The sequence below is a fragment of the Epinephelus moara genome, chromosome 18 (genome assembly GCF_006386435.1).
Source record: "Epinephelus moara isolate mb chromosome 18, YSFRI_EMoa_1.0, whole genome shotgun sequence".
Lineage (NCBI taxonomy): Eukaryota > Metazoa > Chordata > Actinopteri > Perciformes > Serranidae > Epinephelus > Epinephelus moara.
This window is the reverse complement of record NC_065523.1, coordinates 28,631,311-28,648,925: the sequence shown is the minus strand read 5'-3', so window position 1 is coordinate 28,648,925 and position 17,615 is coordinate 28,631,311. Positions and strand designations below refer to the sequence as shown.

General features: G+C 42.7%; 1 protein-coding gene across 2 annotated transcripts in view; it reads right to left on the bottom strand.

Annotated features, from left to right (window-relative positions):
- Positions 1 to 17,535, bottom strand: part of cramp1 (cramped chromatin regulator homolog 1) — a 23,346-nt gene extending 5,811 nt beyond the window's left edge. Inside the window, exons 1-18 of one of the 2 annotated variants that reach the window (XM_050068348.1) lie at positions 17,391 to 17,535; positions 15,206 to 15,582; positions 12,812 to 13,014; positions 12,528 to 12,681; positions 11,879 to 11,962; positions 11,640 to 11,688; positions 10,467 to 10,552; positions 9,007 to 9,130; positions 8,249 to 8,330; positions 6,898 to 7,845; positions 5,654 to 5,831; positions 5,079 to 5,251; positions 4,916 to 4,990; positions 4,432 to 4,513; positions 4,071 to 4,181; positions 1,584 to 1,741; positions 699 to 885; positions 350 to 517 (exon numbers count right to left, since the gene is read on the bottom strand). In XM_050068348.1, the coding sequence (XP_049924305.1) occupies positions 350 to 517; positions 699 to 885; positions 1,584 to 1,741; positions 4,071 to 4,181; positions 4,432 to 4,513; positions 4,916 to 4,990; positions 5,079 to 5,251; positions 5,654 to 5,831; positions 6,898 to 7,845; positions 8,249 to 8,330; positions 9,007 to 9,130; positions 10,467 to 10,552; positions 11,640 to 11,688; positions 11,879 to 11,962; positions 12,528 to 12,681; positions 12,812 to 13,014; positions 15,206 to 15,581 (3,238 nt within the window). In that variant the 5' untranslated portion in view covers position 15,582; positions 17,391 to 17,535. Of the gene's footprint in view, positions 1 to 349; positions 518 to 698; positions 886 to 1,583; positions 1,742 to 4,070; positions 4,182 to 4,431; positions 4,514 to 4,915; positions 4,991 to 5,078; positions 5,252 to 5,653; positions 5,832 to 6,897; positions 7,846 to 8,248; positions 8,331 to 9,006; positions 9,131 to 10,466; positions 10,553 to 11,639; positions 11,689 to 11,878; positions 11,963 to 12,527; positions 12,682 to 12,811; positions 13,015 to 15,205; positions 15,583 to 15,963; positions 16,132 to 17,390 lie in introns of those variants that run through there. The other variant, XM_050068347.1, reaches the window with a different exon arrangement.
- Between the last annotated feature and the right edge of the window lie 80 nt (positions 17,536 to 17,615).

Below are 17,615 nucleotides of genomic sequence, written 5' to 3'. Positions count from 1 at the left end.
CATACTAAAAATGATATATATTGAAAAATACCGCAAGATGTTAGAGGAGCCGATCGGCTTAATCAGCATTGTGTCATCTCCTCTAGTAGTGGCTTGGGTGAAACGGACATTTACGGACCTGTAGAAGTTACACACTATAGCTTTAAATGAACTGCTTTTAGAGTTTTCATTGACACAACAGAAGCAAAGACCTGTAGTCTGAACTTTTTTTAGTCAGCTAGTCCATCTCAAACTTTAACTTTAATTTCTCCTATCAACTCTTTGGATGGGAGGCACACAGTAGAGCTAAACAGAAGATCTGTGATAGCATTACTTGTGTGTGTGTTTTTTAAGAGAGAACAAGACTTACAGAGGAGGCATCCCAGTGTGGAGTCAGATGAGTCGCTGGGGTACCACTGGGGGTCGTGGCTGGGTGATGGGATCCATCCTCTGGACGGGCTGACCGAGGGAGATGAGGCCAACAGTTTGGAGCTGTCGTTGTTGCTCAACTTGGCTGGAGAGAGAGCTGCCTCCTCGCCTGCAGCAGAACAGGTAAACAGCCGTCATATACAGTATAAGAACACAAACATTTATACAGCACAGCAAAGCCCCTGAGCCTCCTTACCAGAGTGCAAGTTAAAATTGTCACAACAATATGAAATAGTAAATCAAATATAACAACCAACATAACCGTTAGCACATAGAATAGAAACACACACCATAGTGGGCAGAGTTGATGGCGAGCTCGATGATGGAGTCACTGATGTGTGTCTGAGGCTCTCCAGGGGCCAGAGCCTCTTCAGGGGGGCCTGGGAGCGAGATGTCCAGAAGCGAGGCTACGCTGGGTGGAGAGAGGAGGGAGTCCCCACCACCTGTCACTCCAGGAGACGGTGGAGGCTGACCATTCTGTGAAAAGAACAAGTGTAAACACTTAATCGGGGCTGTTAGATTTTCTAAGGTTTTATTTCCTCAATGGATGAGTTTTTAGAGCCACGTGCATCTGTTTTCTATCCATCTGGGCCGGCTTGTGGACAGAATGACACTAAAATCTGCATTAAAAAAAAAAACTTTGCTGTTGTGAGTCCCAACTCAACATCAGTATCTTATTGTTGCTTACACTGACATCAAAATTTAACAGTGTATTTCCAGCAGGCTACATCATCTGATTCTTGTACCTCTACCTGTGAATAGAGCCTGCACAAGCAGCACTTCATTGTGGCCTTTCCCAATAGAGTCCCACTTCATCCTCACAGTAAAGTAGTTATTCTTCATCATGCACGGCAGCCCTGAAGGTTTTACTGTGTATCCTAACAAGTTGTGACCTACATTCATGTTGAACCACAGATAGTCAGCCCAAAGTTCATCCAGCATTGATCCGGTGTTCAGAGACCGGGCATTATAACCACTGAATTTATCAATCATCACATCTGATCTAGTGGTACGTATTCAGAAACTAATAACTTCTGAGATTTGTTCAATGGTCATGTAGCAAAAATGTGGAGGTGAGGAGGAGACATTAAACCCAAGAGGGAGGGATATGTAGACACCAAGTGAAGCAAAGCTCCTAGTTTGTATGTATGTTTGTGAGTGTGTGTGCTGCTGACCTCTGGGACATTGTGCTGGAGGAGTTGAGCGTCTGGCTCAGCATCAACAATGGGTGTGTTTGCGAGCAGGGTGCTGTCATCAACAGGGGGGGAGTTCGGCTCCTGACGGGGACTGCCAGGGATGATACCTGCAGACTTAGCTGCCAGGTCAATGGCACCTGAAAGAGTATTAACAGTTTAGAAACACAAGGCATTTGTCACATCAGCACATACCTGATGCATATTAATTGTAACTGAAGGCCCAAATGCACTGAAAGTGATAACTGACGCACCTCATTTGACGTGCATCAGTTGATGCTCCCATGGCACGCACACAGCATCAGATTTAAAATGCAAACACCACAGACTCAACAGTATTTTAGGAAAAGGTCGCTATTTAGTCAAAACTTTTGTATATGACAGATAGGGATGCACCGAAATGAAAATTTGTGGCCGAAGCCGAAGAAAATTAAAGCTGTTTAGTTTTTCATTAGTTTTTGCAGATGAACCCCCTCCAGATTAGTGTTGTCACGGTACCAAAACTGGGACCCATGGTATGATACCAATGAAAATATCATGGTTCTGAGTAGTATCACCATACCACAGCGAAAATGAGGCAAATGTGCCTTTTGTCATTTATNAATCAACCAGCCACCCTCCTCCCCTGACAAGTAAAGAACAGTCCCTTCATAAGTAAAGAACAGTCCCTAAAGTGCGGTGAGGTTTGTGGACTGTTACCTGCCACAAAGAGAGTAATGTGAACGGCCCGTTTCTCCTCTGACACGTGACATACCTGTGTGCCGTCACGGCTCGGCTGTCCAGGTACTTCTGGGCAGTCATGACGCCAAGAAGAGGACATTATTGGAGCCAGACTTCTCCGTCGCCAGAAAGCCTATGGCCGCCGTATTTGACAGGAATACATTCCTGTCTGTGTCTGTGACCCCCGTTCAACCCACAACCGGCGGGATTCGCCTTTTGTTTCTGCTGCTGGTTGAAATCTGTACTCGCACAGCGTGCTGAATGGTTTATTTTGCTCAAACAAAACTATTTTTAGTCGCAAATGCGAGTGCAGTGATGGACGGAGTAAAATATCGCCACTGCCGACATTTTACTCCGTCCGTCACTGCACGCTGTTTGATTGCGTTATCAAAACACGCCGTTATTATTCGGCCTTGCTTTTCACTTATTCCACCGAATACCAAATGTGTGTTTTTGTGCAATATTCGGCCGAATATATTCGGTTACCGAATATTCGGTGCATCCCTAATGACAGACTCTCAATTCATTTTCTATTTATATCTATGTGAGTAACGTTGCATGAATTTCCAAAACCACAAAACAAGCAGTACTTGGGGAAAAGGTCGCTATTCATATGTAGGCAGGCTCTAGTTTGTATGCTTTACAGAAACCCCCATTAACTTTCCATACATTTCTATGTGAGTAGCCAATGACGTTAAATAAGGCAGGAACACAACTGTTTGTTGCGTGCTGCTTTGGTCAGTTGGTTGGCGGCAGAACACTGGTGAAACAGCCACCTCATTTTATCCTTTATTTTTTCTTCCAGGTGGTTGACAGCCACATAAAGCACAGTTAATCAAAAGGTAGCCTACTGTGGCTGCAGAAAAGAGCAGCTTTGGTCGCTGGATCCTCATTTGACACTCCATAAGCAAAACAACGTTGAAGTAGGGTCTCTAAAGCAGTTTCACATGCCTCACAACGCTTTTGGTGCGTGTTCCGCCATATAAATCAGTAAGTGTGAAACGCGTGCGTCAGAAGCTTTCAGTGTGTTTGGGCCATGAGCATGTGAAGATGGACCAAAAAATTTCACTTCACCATTTAGCTCAGCAACCAGCAGCAATTTCAATTTTCAATTAAAACAAAAAATGGTTCTTCCTCATGGAGAATGCTCTTTTTGTCTTCTTCTCCTGCACAAAGAGTACTGTTCAAAAACATACTGACTGTCAGAGATCATGTGGGAGTAAAGCCTGGACCTGGAACATGACTTAGGATAAAAATCTAGAGAATTCAGAGAACAGTATCTCACACAAAAATAACTTAATTTTACAAGCTTTTTTTTGACAAAGAAGGACAAATATTTTTAAGAATATTGTTTGTGGTGTGTAAAAAGCCCTTACTAAGGACTCTTAAGAGATGGCAGAACAAAAATATACAAACTAAAAACCAGCCAACTGCTTGGTAATGTAGAGGGTTACTTTTAATTTGAGAATAGTTAAATTGTTTAATTCAATTTTGTGGTTTATGTAGTCTTCCTGTTTTGTTGAGCCCATTTAGTGAAAGAGTCACATCATCAAATATGTGATTAAAACCTAGTTAAAATAAGACTGAAGATATAAATACGTGCTACTGTTTTTTTGTTTGTTTTTACAGTTACTGGCAGACAGTAGATGACAAGAAGAGGTTAAACTAACACTCAAACTTCAACAGTGTAACATAAATTATACTCCATGTAATAAAAAAAACTGATTAAACAATGAAAGCAGTACATACTGGAGAGCTGGCTGGATGCTGCAGAGCTGGACGCTGCCGGGGATGTTTTGGACAGGAGGGGGCGGGAGGAAGGAGCTAGGCGAGCGTGGATTGGCCGGAAAGATCCAGTTCCTGAGGGAAGAAACAGGAAGTGAGAGAGCGAGAGATTAGCAGAGTTGTTTTTGAAAAACAGAAATGACATTTGTTATGTACAAAGAGCACAGTAAGCAAGTATATTACCAACAGCTGCACATAAATAAGCCTATTCAAAGACCTTTTTTCAAGAACACAAGTATGCTGTAGTTTAACAGTTTTATTCGAGGTTTAAACATTTCTCTCTTCTACTGACAACAAATTGTCCTGATGTCCTGATGAAGCGTACCTGTTGCAGAGGAGTTGGAGAGGATGGAGAAGGAGCAGACATGCTGAGGAGTATCTCCTGTAGTTCGGGGTAGGAGTGTTCGCTGTGGACAAGACAGAAGCAACTGAACTGAATGCACAGTTTGTGAACACAGCACAGAGAAGCACTATAAAGACATTTACAACACAAGTGACCCTGACCTGGTATGTTAGCATTGACCTACTTCCCAATCAAAACCCCACCACAGCTGACTATGCAGACTGTGGATTTTGTACAAGTTACAGAATCAAGTTTTTTTTGCAACAGTTCTAACACAAACTCAACATTTAAATATGTTTTATGTTTTATGCTACATGTTCAATACCTGTAGAAAGTTTTTCCTCCGTATCGTCCATACCATACTGTCCATCAGGACAGTTTACACTTTTATATAAAGCAACAGAGATGTGCTGGTGTTCATTGTGATACTACATAGTAGATAATTAAAACACACTTATGCTCTTACCTGAACTACAAGTGGTTTCCGAAGTTGTCTGTTTCGAGGTTTTCTCTGTCTTGAAAGGAAAAGATCTGACTGCATCTGTAAAAAAAGCATATTAATATTAGTGTATATTCCTGTGAATGACATATACACATTGTGTAAAGACTAATGCATTGCTCTGTCTTACACTGATGGAGTCAAGCTGCTGTTTGAGGGCTAGCTCAGCCTCCTTGTTGGGGGAAAACATTCTGTTGTGCCGCGTGCTGTTGGGAGGCAGTGTGGTGGGAACTGCAAACACACCGCTTTCTGTGTCGCTGCTCGCTGTTGACCCCAGTAAAGAGCGGGGGAGGTTGCGTCCACCTAAAGAGGGGAGGAACAAGTGAGATATGTCATGTTAAGAATAATGTGTAAAGCCATTAAGCAGCAGCCGGTGATTCTTTGTGTTAATTTCCAAACAAACACAACAGTGAGTACAGTTTGTTTGAGCAGTGGTTTTCAAACAGCACTGGAAAATACGGGACACACAGTCAGTATTTAAACAATCACCTATTAAGCAGGAAGGAGCTGCACTACATAATTACTTCTCATGTCAAACACAAACAACTACAGCAACATCAGCACAAACACAGATTATCATTATGCAAAAACCTAGTAGCCACCGTGCTAAAGACTGCAACTACAAACTTAACAAGGAATGAGCTACACTGAAGCTGGATGGACATTTAGTTCCTGTGGTAGTATGTGAGAGAGAGCCACAGATACCTGAGACTCCAGCATTTGGCAGGTGTAACCGGGCCCCTCGGATGGAGGTCTGCTGCCGGCCACAGCTGGGGCTGCGAACACCTGGTATGGGAACCTTCCCTGGAGGTGTGAGGGCCTGGTTTTGCTCCTCTGGATGGTTCTTGAGTGGTGATGTGGCTGTAGAGCACAGCTCTGGAGCCTGGCGGAGAAGACACATTGTTGACACCATCCGCTCTACATGTACATTTCTAAAGTCCCTTTCGCACATGCACTGCAAACCTGAAATTATCTAGAAATTAGACAGAGGAGCTGTATGCGAGAACGCAAATGTCCGAATCATTTGGATCAGACGTTAAACGGATTTACCCTGCCAGCTCCCTGGTACAAAGTCTGTTCAATTGAGCCCCATGTGTAAATAGAGCAGGTCATTGTCCAGAGAACTCACAGTGAGCTAGTGGGCGTGTTGATGACATTTCTATCATGCAGCTCACACAAAAACATTTGAGGGTGAAGAAGATGGGTCACTTACTCGAAGACACCAATAAAAATGTCTTTCTGGAGAGACAAGATTCAGAAGCTTTTGTCAGTACGGGCCGAAAACCGAAATCCAATCGTCAGACAAATCCAAGTAACAGCAAGAGGTTGTTTATGACCAAATTACAAACCAGCTACATGACCGTGAAGAAATCCGCATCATGTCCTGCCTCCAGCACACTCTACCCAGGCGCCACACCTTACCTGAGCCAAATGGAGTAGGTCCAGTAGGTGTAAACGCTTCTGACCCTGACAATCCCCTGCTGTGTGCTACATGTGTGAAAGGGACATTTTGGACGATTTCTGGACCTGATTCTCTGGACATGCTTTCAGTAGAGTTTGAATGTGCCACAGAGAAAGTCACAACCCATTCCCAGTGATAAATTTTACAAATACATAACATTGTACATGTACTTGTGTTTAACCTCTCACTGTGGAGAATTTGTTGTGGATGAATTCACCTTGCAAGGCAATTTTGTGAATCCACAGGAATATGCACCCTGCATACTGCCATCACACTGTAGAATGTGATTAAGGACTACTTGCATTCTTCATTTATACTGCTGGAATGCATGAAATTACAAGTCTTCCACCTTTTGCCATGTATCTTTAACTTCCAAATTGTAACAACTCTGCACAAATAATCACGACATTCAGAGGTTCTGTTCACAAACAGAAGATAAAATGAGGATCTGGCAGCAACACTGTAAGGAGTAACCGTTAATCCCTACCAAAGGTTTAGGATTGACCTCAGTGGAAACCAGCTTGAGCAGGCAGCGCAGAACCCGGTGTGTCCTGTTGGGCTTGAGCTGTGCCATGGCTTGTCCATTTTCTTCATTGCTGTAAGGACCTGCAATCGGCTGCCACTCGTACTCCAGCTGCAGCTTGCCAGGCTTCCCAAACATCAAGTAGAGTTCAGCCAGGGTGACGTTCTCTGCGTCACGGGCGCTCCAGCCCTCCCCTCTGATCTGCTCAACAGGCCGTTCTCTGGCTGCCGGTGCAGAGCCTTGCGACATCCCCTCCTCTGAGCCAGTCAACGGAGGTCTGGCTGGGGGAGTCTGGTTGGCCTCTGGGGAAGAAGTGCTGACGTTCTGCTCCTCTTTGCACTGCTCTGATGAGCTATCTGTACCGCTACACAGTTTCTCCACTGCTAAACCAATACTGGCCTCCACACCAGTGCAGGTCTTTCCTCCTTCAGAGGGTCCGACCCCAGTTCCCTCTTCCCGAGGAGCCAAAGTCTGTGTAGAAGAAGCAGGGGTAGAAACCCACTGAGGTCTCCTCTCTTCTGCCTTTGTAGAACAGTCTTGTGAAGGATCAGGGTTAAGGAGTTCAGGTCGTCGACTGTCACCCAATACAGTCACTGAGGGACCACCAACAGCAGCAGCAGTGGCGGCGCCTCCTCGTCCAGATTTAGTACCAGTCCGAAGTGGTGGAGCCGTGTGAATACCCAGAATCTGAGCAGCTGGCAATTCCTTGGCATTAGGCCGGTTCTTGCCACTCTCTAGCCAGTGTACGGTGCAGGAGGCCTTGGAGTGAACGACACGTGCCACACCAGGCAGTGTAGTCAAAGTGCTGCTCTCAGCTGGGTAAAGAAAGAGCTCCTCCTGCTGGGATTTGCTGGGAGAGGCTGTGCCGGACTGGCCACCCTCCAAAGCCTCCCTCTCCCTGAGACTCTTAAGCTGAAGTGTCACTGTCAAGGACTCAGACATAACATGACAGAAATAGGCACATTTACAGTACACTAATGTTTACAGCAACATCAGTGCTCCAATTCACATACCAAAGATGATAAAAATATTGTACTGTGCAACATATTGTAGCACGTTATTAGCAGCTGGCTCTATAAAACAGATACTGTATCAAAGGGTGATAGAAAAACTAGTATTAAATTGTTATCATCTTATCCCATCAAACTCATATAAAGGATTGTTTATATGAACAAGTTCACTGCTCCACTGTCACATGATGACTTTGTATCACAGACATGCTCTCTCATACTCTGTGCAACCATTTTTTTCTAAACTGAAATGCAAACAATACAGCTCCATGAAGTTGCAAAACATATGATGTTTTAAAGGATACAATCCGCTGGTCATGGTACGCCCACTTCTGTTTCAGATACTCAATGAGGCTTGAGACTTTCCTGTGAAGCTCCACCACCATCCTGGGTTGGAGAAGACACCAAAAGACATACTTGATGATCTACAAGCTGCTGTAGTAACATGGAGCAGAACAGCGCTGGGCTGCTTCTAAAATATACAGTTCTTTAGGTCACACTTAACTATTAATAAACACATATGAGAATAGAGATCAACTTTAGTCATTGATCTGGGCAACGAAAAATGCTATTACATGTATTTAGTTAGAATTTGTGCTAACCATTTTCCAAAGCATGCATGTCTTTAAATAGATTTCTGTTTCTTGTGATTATTCTGTTGCAAACAGGCAAACATTTATTTAAAACGGCTTGGTGATGCATCCATGCAAATGCCAACATCTAAAAACTGGCATTTAATTACCAAAAGGCATCCCATTTTTAAGCTATGCAGCTGGAAAATTTTGCAGACAATAGCAAAAGTGGATGTTTGTGAATTTGTTTTTTCTTACATTAAAAATTATCAGACTAAAGGGTCAGGTGTCAACGGATTCTGAAGGGGTCAACAGGGAGTGTTGACAGTTGATTGGATTTTAAGCGATTATGATATTGCTGCCAACTGATTCTCATACAGTGCTGAAATGCTTTGAAGCTAAGTAATTCTTGTGTTGTCATATGTTATGCTTTTGAAAATGTTTGTTGGTAATTAACTTCTCTTAGACATTATTAAACAGGCATGTCTGACCTGAGACGAGGGTTGTGGGCTAGACTCTGAACACGGGCCCAGGAGTGATTACTGCGTGGTTGAAGCTCCACTGCCACCTTCAGGGGTAGACGCACCGGCTTCTGGTCCTCCTCGTCACTCACTCCTGCGGACACACACGGACACAGTGAGACTGAATCAGAAACACCAACAAACATCTCTCCGTGAGAAAAGGTCAGATGTTTTTTAAAGAGCAAGAGCAGGCACCCAGTCAGAGGAATTTTGTGAAAGTATGAAGTCATAAAAATAAAAAACTTAGTATTGCCACAAGTACACAACAACACACTGAACCTAAAAAAAAGACAACCTCCGTGGTACTGAAGAGGAAACTGAACAAACCAGGACGAGGCCCTTTGCCAAGATTTTCTGCAAAACACTGATACAGCAAAGGCCACAGCCACACTGATCCGCTTGCATTTTAAAATCGCATTTTGAAACAAAAACAATCTCCATACACACAAGCTTTGTAGCACCATTTCAAAAATAATCCATACTAACACACCTGAAAATGCATATGATATGTCCATTTACGTACACTGAGCACAAATGTGCCGATGTAAACAGGAAGCAGATTGTCTACTCTGCAGTTGGTTACATAAAATACTACAGAGAAGGTGGTAAATAACACCGCAGATTTCTTTGCTTGGACCAACAACAAGATGAACTGTTAATAAAAGTAACAAACGAGTACAAGGCAGTCGTGGTGGTGTAAAAAAGACAGAGTTGGTGCAAAGCAAATACAGTAACGTTTTAGAGCAATAACGTGAACATTATCCACTGTTGACGGAAGCCATGGCGATGGAATGATGTAATCACAAAATATATGTAGACCTATAGCTATCATAATTTGGCTTGACACGTCGTGACTGTTTAGACACATTCAGCAGGCAAATGTGGGTGTCTGCTTCATTGTTTTCAAAAGTCTCAGTCTCTGCGCGTCCAGATGAAAATGCAGTTTTAAACTAAAATGGGGTCAGCTGCATTTTCAAAGGTTTCTGTTTTAGGGGCTCCAAAACAGCTAGGCGTAAATGTAGCAATAGTTATGCGGATTAAAATGGAGATGTAGTAGGGTGGATGTAGCCCAAAAATAAACACTGCCTACATGAGAGAGACAGCAGATGAACGGTGGGATTCTAATTTTCCATCCTTTGATCAAAGCAAATGTTTTCTCCAAGTTTGGTGAGTGGCTGTTATTGAACAGAGGGGCAGATGCCAGTCGGTCAGACCAGTCATCTCCATCATCTCCCTCCTGCTCCTCCTCCTCACTTTCCTCCCATGTAGTTACCATGGAAACACCACTAGCCCACACGCTGCCATTGTTATTGCCAAAACCCCGCCCCCACAAACCCTGTGCCTCACTATTGCCACGGTTTATATTTTCAGCACTGATGTTTTGTTTACTTTGTATGTATGCGTCGGCTGTCTGTGCATCACATGCTCACCATCTGGGTCACAGAGTTTCTTCAGTGCTCGGCACATGGGTGCTTTGATACGCAAGTTCCTCCCTTTAGAGCGCACAGTGGTGGCCCTGGATAAATAAGACAGAACAGCAGTGAAATGTCGAGAAAACTTTTGTAGATTACATACACATCACAGAATACGTTAAACAATTGTCATAAACAAAAACGTTTTAAAACTCAGTAGCCATGCAGTAAGTAATTTAATGCCATATCAAACAATATTTTGAAAATGTTGCTTTAAAGGGACAGTTAACCCCAAAATCAAAAATACATTTTTTTTTCTCTTACCTGTAGCGCTATCAGTTTTTTTGGTGTGAGCTGCAGTGTTGGAGATATCCACTGAAGCGTTGTCTGCCCTCTCTCAAATATAATGGAACCAGATGGCAGTTGGCTTGTGGTGCTTAAGACGCCAAAAAACTCAAAACTCAAACTCAAGAACAATGTCTCTTTCCAGAAATCATGACGCCATTACTCAAGGTAATCCACAGACCTTGTTCTGAGCATGTAAGAACTATTTTCTTTCTTCCAAACTACACCCACCAACTATATCACCAAGCAGAAGGAAGTGTGCATCTACTCATGGACAAGAGGCTCGTGCTCGTGACAGTGCGAGATGTAAACCACCAAAAAGAAAATAGTTCCTACATGAAACTGCTTGCAACAAGGTCAACAGAGTATCTTGAGTAACTGGGTCATGATTTCTGGAGAGAGACATTGCTGTAAAGTTTTTAAAAATATTTTTGGTACTTTAGGCACCACAAGCCGAGTGCCATGTAGTTCCATTACATTCAAAAGAAGGCAGACATCTTTATGGCTGATATCCCCAATACTCCGCAACTCACACTAAAGAAATCTAGACTGATAAATAGCACTTCAAGTAAGAGGAAATATGTATTTTTTTCAATTTGGGGTGAAATGGCCCTTAAAGATCACTGTTCCTGCAGCTTATTTCTTGTAGTTGTCATATGTCGTCATGACCTAACACTGAGGGTGAAAGCTTATCTGTGTTTTGCAGATGTGATATAGTAATTAAAATCAAAATCTTGACAATCCCAGATGTGTGTATGTAAACACAAAAAGCCAATGTTTATTAACAATACCAATGAAAAAAGTGTGAGTGGGCGATATGTTTTTTCAACTTTACTACAGACTTACCCTTGCTGGATTAGTTCGTTCAGCTTTGTCACGTTCTTATCATCCATTACTGTCAAAGACAAAACACAGAGCTGTTTATGACATTGTCCCTCAGGAGCAGCTGTCCCCCGTGATTGGGAGGGTGCAGCATTTAATCACATCCCTTGCGTCCCAAACTAACAGCAGAAAAACACCCACACACAAAACAACTTTTAAAAAAGGCATTCATCCATTCATTCACATGTGCAGCCTTCACTTACATCCTCCAACTTTTTTGCGGAGCTCGGCATAGCAAATGAGGCCGTACAGCTCTTGAGAGGATTTCTTGAGCACTCTGGAGTACACTGGGAAGAAAAAGGTGGCACAAGTCATAACAGTGCTGTAACATGTGACGTATGTGTGCTACATAAAGATAACACAGCAGTCACAGTGAGGACTTTCAAGCTTATCTGGAGAGGTTTTTAAACATATGTTTTGGGACAGAGTCTCCCTACCTCACAAAGTGCTATAAAATCAGGATACACGGACACAAAAGGATAAGTGGGATGAGATGAGACAGTATAAGCTGTATGCTAATATCATTTAAAAATTGAGAGTAAAACCCTTTGTAAACTCAGACTCTGCAATACTGATCAACAATTACACTGGCTTTGCTTTTTTTACACTGAGCCAAACAACGTCTGCAAAATTTTAAATAGCATGCCGGTGTGCAGCACAACAGTGTTGGCGTCTAGTATGTAATTTTACAGATGCCGATTCAGCTCTGTTTCTACCTTTGCTTTGCTATTTGTACATTTTATACAGAATAGCAAGGTAGAACTCTGGCACGACATTCCCGTTTTGAACCAGCTGTATAAAAGGGGCTTCAGTAAGGGTGTTTTTGGGTGACAAAAATAAAGAGCAGCTCACCATTGGCAAAGTCAATGTGTTTGGAGATCTTGTGCCAGGTCCGGTAGTAAAAGTGGCGAACCTGCTCCTTGTTCTTCACCATGTTGGCTGGCTTGCCCCTTTTCTTGTACTTCATTGCAATGTTGTTCTGGATAGCCTCAAAATCCTTCCCGTGCTGCAGACCAGAGTAGTAGAGGTGATTAGAAGATGATAAAAACAAATGCAAACACTTCAAATGAATGCTATGTAACATAAGGTAGTGTCCATTTTTGACCTGTGACAATCTATTTGGGTCTACGCTTTACCTCGTAGAGCCCCTCAAAAAAGCTGTTTTTGTCCTCTGTGCTCCACGACTCCCACTGCCGACGGGCTCTCTTCTGGTTACCAGCTTGCTCCTCCTTCTCAGAAGACCCTTGGCCCTTGGAGGCCTTCGACACACCCCCCGTGGAGCCGGCCACAGGCCCTGACTGTCCCACTGTCCCCTGGGAGGAAGAGCCATTCTCTGCCCCTGTGTTACACAGAGACGAGAGCCCACAAATCCATCAGTCATGAAACACTACGTCAAAAAAACACAACTTTAATAGAGTAAAAAAAAAATTATGTAGTCCTTATGTAATAAGGATGTAGCCATATATTTGGTTGACCGCCTGGGTTGTTTTGTAAGGCATGGAAAGAAAAATACAATTGCAGTTCGTGGTTTGGGATATGTTAAAATGCATGCACACAAAGCCACCCACTGCCATTACACTGCACAACCTGCAGAGCTTCCCCTTCTGTGGTTCAGCTCTGGCAAGGAGGCAGGAAAAGCAATCAGTCCCTACGGCCAGGTCCACAGTACACAGGTCCAAAACCAACTCCTGGTGGGCTCCAATAGCTGCGTTTACCCCAGCGCAGAGCACAATGCCAAAGGCATTAACACAATCACAGAGGCAGTCGCTGTTGAAGCGCTGCACTATTTTAAGGCAAATGTAGATTTTCAGCCAAAACGGATTCATTTACAAATACAAATCTCTGTGTTGGTCACAGGCACTAACCTAGATTTGTCTCTTTCAAAATAGATGAGCACAAATATAGCATCATATCAAAATAAGTGGGGCTTCTTGGTCAACTGGTTGACTCTTAGCTAATCTAAATATAAAATTGATGAAACAATCTGTCTCTCTACAACAACAACAAAAGAAATCCACTAGTCATACCTGACAGAGCACACCAACTCATCGATATACTGTACACAGTCTGTTTGATCCGAGTCATTTATAAAAGCATTTTTAAAGAAAGGACACTGACACACTGTCATTGCAGCATAATTACACAGACTGAAACAAGGCAGTGATAATTTCTCACTAAATCTACAAGACAAAAAAATGAGCAAAGAAGATGAGGATGGTGCAAGTTGGTGTTGCACTTCATTAACAGGCTTTCAAAGTGAGCAAAAGTCACCTCAGCTGGTTTCACACATACTGGACATTAATGTTGCTGCCCCACCCCACTGCCTCGCCTTCTGTTAGGTTTTCTTTTGTATTTATCATTGTTTGTGAGCAAAGGTGCTCCAATACCATTTTTCTTTCCCGATATTGAATCTGATACTTGAACTTGCGTATCAACCGATAATGACTACTGATACGATACCATTGCATTAAAAATAAATAAATGAGTAGCTGTATACTACTAACCCCGTACGGATGTGAAATGATTACTATCATTGTTGTGTAGCATGACTCAGTTTAAACCCTAAACTGGTGAGACTTTTCAGTGTAAAATATCACCAAATTGCTGACATTTTGCTGACAGCTAACGTTGCACCATTTATCTGAAATCAGTTCTTCTTTTAGAGCAGCAAAAATTCATTTAATTTTTGACAAAACTGCTGTTTTATCTGGGTGCAAAACCACTTTAAAGTTTATTAATAAATCATATGGTCTTGCTTTGGCGCATAGACTTGGGTACTCGCCAATAGCTGATCCAGCATTTAAAGCAGTATCAGAGGCATTTTCAATACTGGTGATCAGTAATGAGGCAAATTCTTCTGTGTGTTTACAAGTCAGCAAAGTCTGAGAGCCTTCAGCTATCTCTGGCTTTAGTTTTTTGTTTTGGCACAATGTTACTGTTTAAATTTACCAATGACAGTGTCTAAGAATTGCTAAAATGACAGTGCACCATTAAGGCATTTGCTTTTTGTGTTGTTATTATTTGTGTTGATTAGTATGGATAAAATCAATATAAATATTACTTTAATTGCATCCAAAAAATAAATAATAAATAATTAAAAGCGCTAGCAACTGTCCTGTTTTCATTTCCATGCAGGGATACTTAAGTCTAAAACTTGTGGTTTCCCATGCATACATTCACTTGATAAGACAGTCATGGCAGCCCCATGTTTTTAACGCCACAGTGGCAAGTTTCCAAAAACAAATTGAATTGGAAATAGTCTGATTTTCATTGATATTTAAGTTCTGGTCTGTGACTCCTCTCCTTTCTACAGAAATGGTTCACAGGATGGTTTTGCAACTTGGGCAGGAGCAGCCAAAAAAATCTAGAGTACAACCCAGCCAGAGCCCCAGAGGGAGTATACAGCAACAAAACCTGCATCAGTTTAGCCATCACTGATAAACAAAGTGTAAACACTGTGACAACTGGGGGCAGACCCCCTGCTAATCCCACCTATGCACACTTTTCGCTGAGCTGGACACACACAGTACCTTTCGATTTTGCCCCGCCATGTCCATTGATGGTCGAGCCGATTGAATCCTTCCGGATCCGTTTACTCGGAGGTCGAACGCTTGATCGGAGAAAATGATGCTGGTCGTGACACGGAGGGGCGGACTCAGTTAAGGTCTGGGAATGCTGGGTTGAGCCAAGCCCGGCTCGGTTCGGCGGAGAGGCGGGGAGAACCGGAGCTGAACCGGGGCTGAGACCCGTGGTTGATGGATTAAGAATTTCCACTCCGTCGTCTCCCTTTGTACTGCGCTCCTCGCTCGCCTGCTCTCCGCTCTCCTCCTCGTCGCAACCTTCGGGCTTTCTGGACGGATTCCTCCTCCCATCGACACCGATCCCCTCCCTGGAGCCCAGTGTCATGCTGCCAAAACACATTCAGAGAAAATTTGTCACATTAGGAGCAAAGCGGTGTGCAAAATTAACTTCTAAAGACGACGTTCACTGTCTCTCAACATGGCCGCCGCTGTTTGTTTCAAATCCCCTCACCAGTCCCGACAAAACAACACCAAATATATGCATTTAACGTCTTGAGATAAATTACATTCAACAACCAAAATAGTTTAGTAACTGACGGCGGTGTTTTACCAAGTGTCTCTCGGCTCAAATGGCCAATATTTTAGGTTGAATTTCAACTAAATTCAAATGCGAGCGCTTTTCAGTTTAGCGCCCTGCAGAAACGACAACGAACCCCCTCGGTGCATTCGACCTCTAAATAAAGTGTTTATTTAAAACATAATTTTACCCATTTTCGTGCTCTTCGCTAGTAGGCGACGTCTTCTTTCTCTTCACCATGAGTCCAACCGGTTATATTGACAAATACTGATCAAATTGAGCATAATAAAACCGAGACCGATCTCTCTGCTTTCTGCCCTCTCCTTGCTCCTGCTTCGACTGAGCTGAACTCTCTGCGCAGTTCAACTGTTTTCTATCAGCAACAACATTACTCAATGCTTCTTTGCATCAAGAAATAAAACTATAAACCCACTGACAGATACGATACATTCACTGCATGCACTGAAGAAGAATTTACCGTAGCATGTGACAGTTGAGCCCATTTGAATTGATACGCATAGATAGTTTTATTAACCTGTGAGCAAGTGGACTTTGCTTGTCACTACGTCACCATCGCCTGCAGAAATAATGTCTGCAAAACAATTTATTTTATATACATCCTGTAATTGTAAGGCTTTGTGACAATACTCTATTTGCACATATTACTATCACTTCATACAAATACTTCAAAATATGTCAAAATGAGGAGCGGGCTTTAAGCGCTCGGTGTACAGCAAGATGTGGTGTATTACGTCTGTAAAATACTGTCATGTGTAAACATGACTGCATTTATAATATTGTGTTTGCTCGATTGATATCCACTAATCTATATATTTCTAAGTAATCTGGAGTGTAGCAGCCCAAGCGGATGACAGCAGGAGGAAGCTCGACAAAGAAAGATTAATTGGATATGAGTAGCTTGAGCATGAAAATGACGAGGGGCGTCCCCCTTTCTACATTCCCATACAGCCTTTACATTTCTGTTGTGTGTCATTTAAACGCAAAATCCCAGATTTCATCATCCACAAAGTATAACTGATCTAACAGCAGTGAGAGCCCAAAACTAGTAGAAAAGTTTGTTTTTACTTGTGCTCTTAGAAATCTTACAACTTCAAGTAACTGGAATGCTGGTAAATGAATGTCACTATAATTTAACTTATGCTAAATGTCAAAATATCGTTTCACCCTAGCTCCAGGTTAATCTAAAATCTTACAGCATCACACTGATTTCTCAGTTACATTGCATATTGCCCCCGCAATGTTACAGTCATATCAGCCTTGTGATTATAGTAGTCTAACCACTGGTCTGGTGTTACACCGGAAGGTTGACATTACTCAAGAAGTGTAATGCCGTAATAGCCAATAATAAAGACATTATTTAAACTAACGGTTGTCGTTAACTTTGTTGGAATAAGCTGTATTACATGCTTATAAGAGTCGCCTCCATACATAACGTGGTACCTAGCATGGATGCTGCTGTTGGCTAGCTAACGTTAACGCTATGACTGTCAAACAACCCACAACGCCGCAAAAACGGCTTGTAACACGATGGTTATTTTACGGAGAGCCTCAAACAGTTTGTTAGATAAATAACAGTAATCAAAGTTTGGGAATTACCTTGGGTGGAAGCCTGTTGGTGATATTACCAGTCCAGACACAAGCTAGCATTGCTAGCTGACGGCAGCCGTCCAGCTTGTTACCGATGGCAGTTCCTGCGGTTCATTGTACACGCGTTTAGGCACGCCCACTACAACTCGACAACAAATCCTGTGATTGGTCAGGAAGACACGAGGACGACGGTTAGAATTTGATTGACAGGCAGCTCCGCCAATTGTTAGTGGG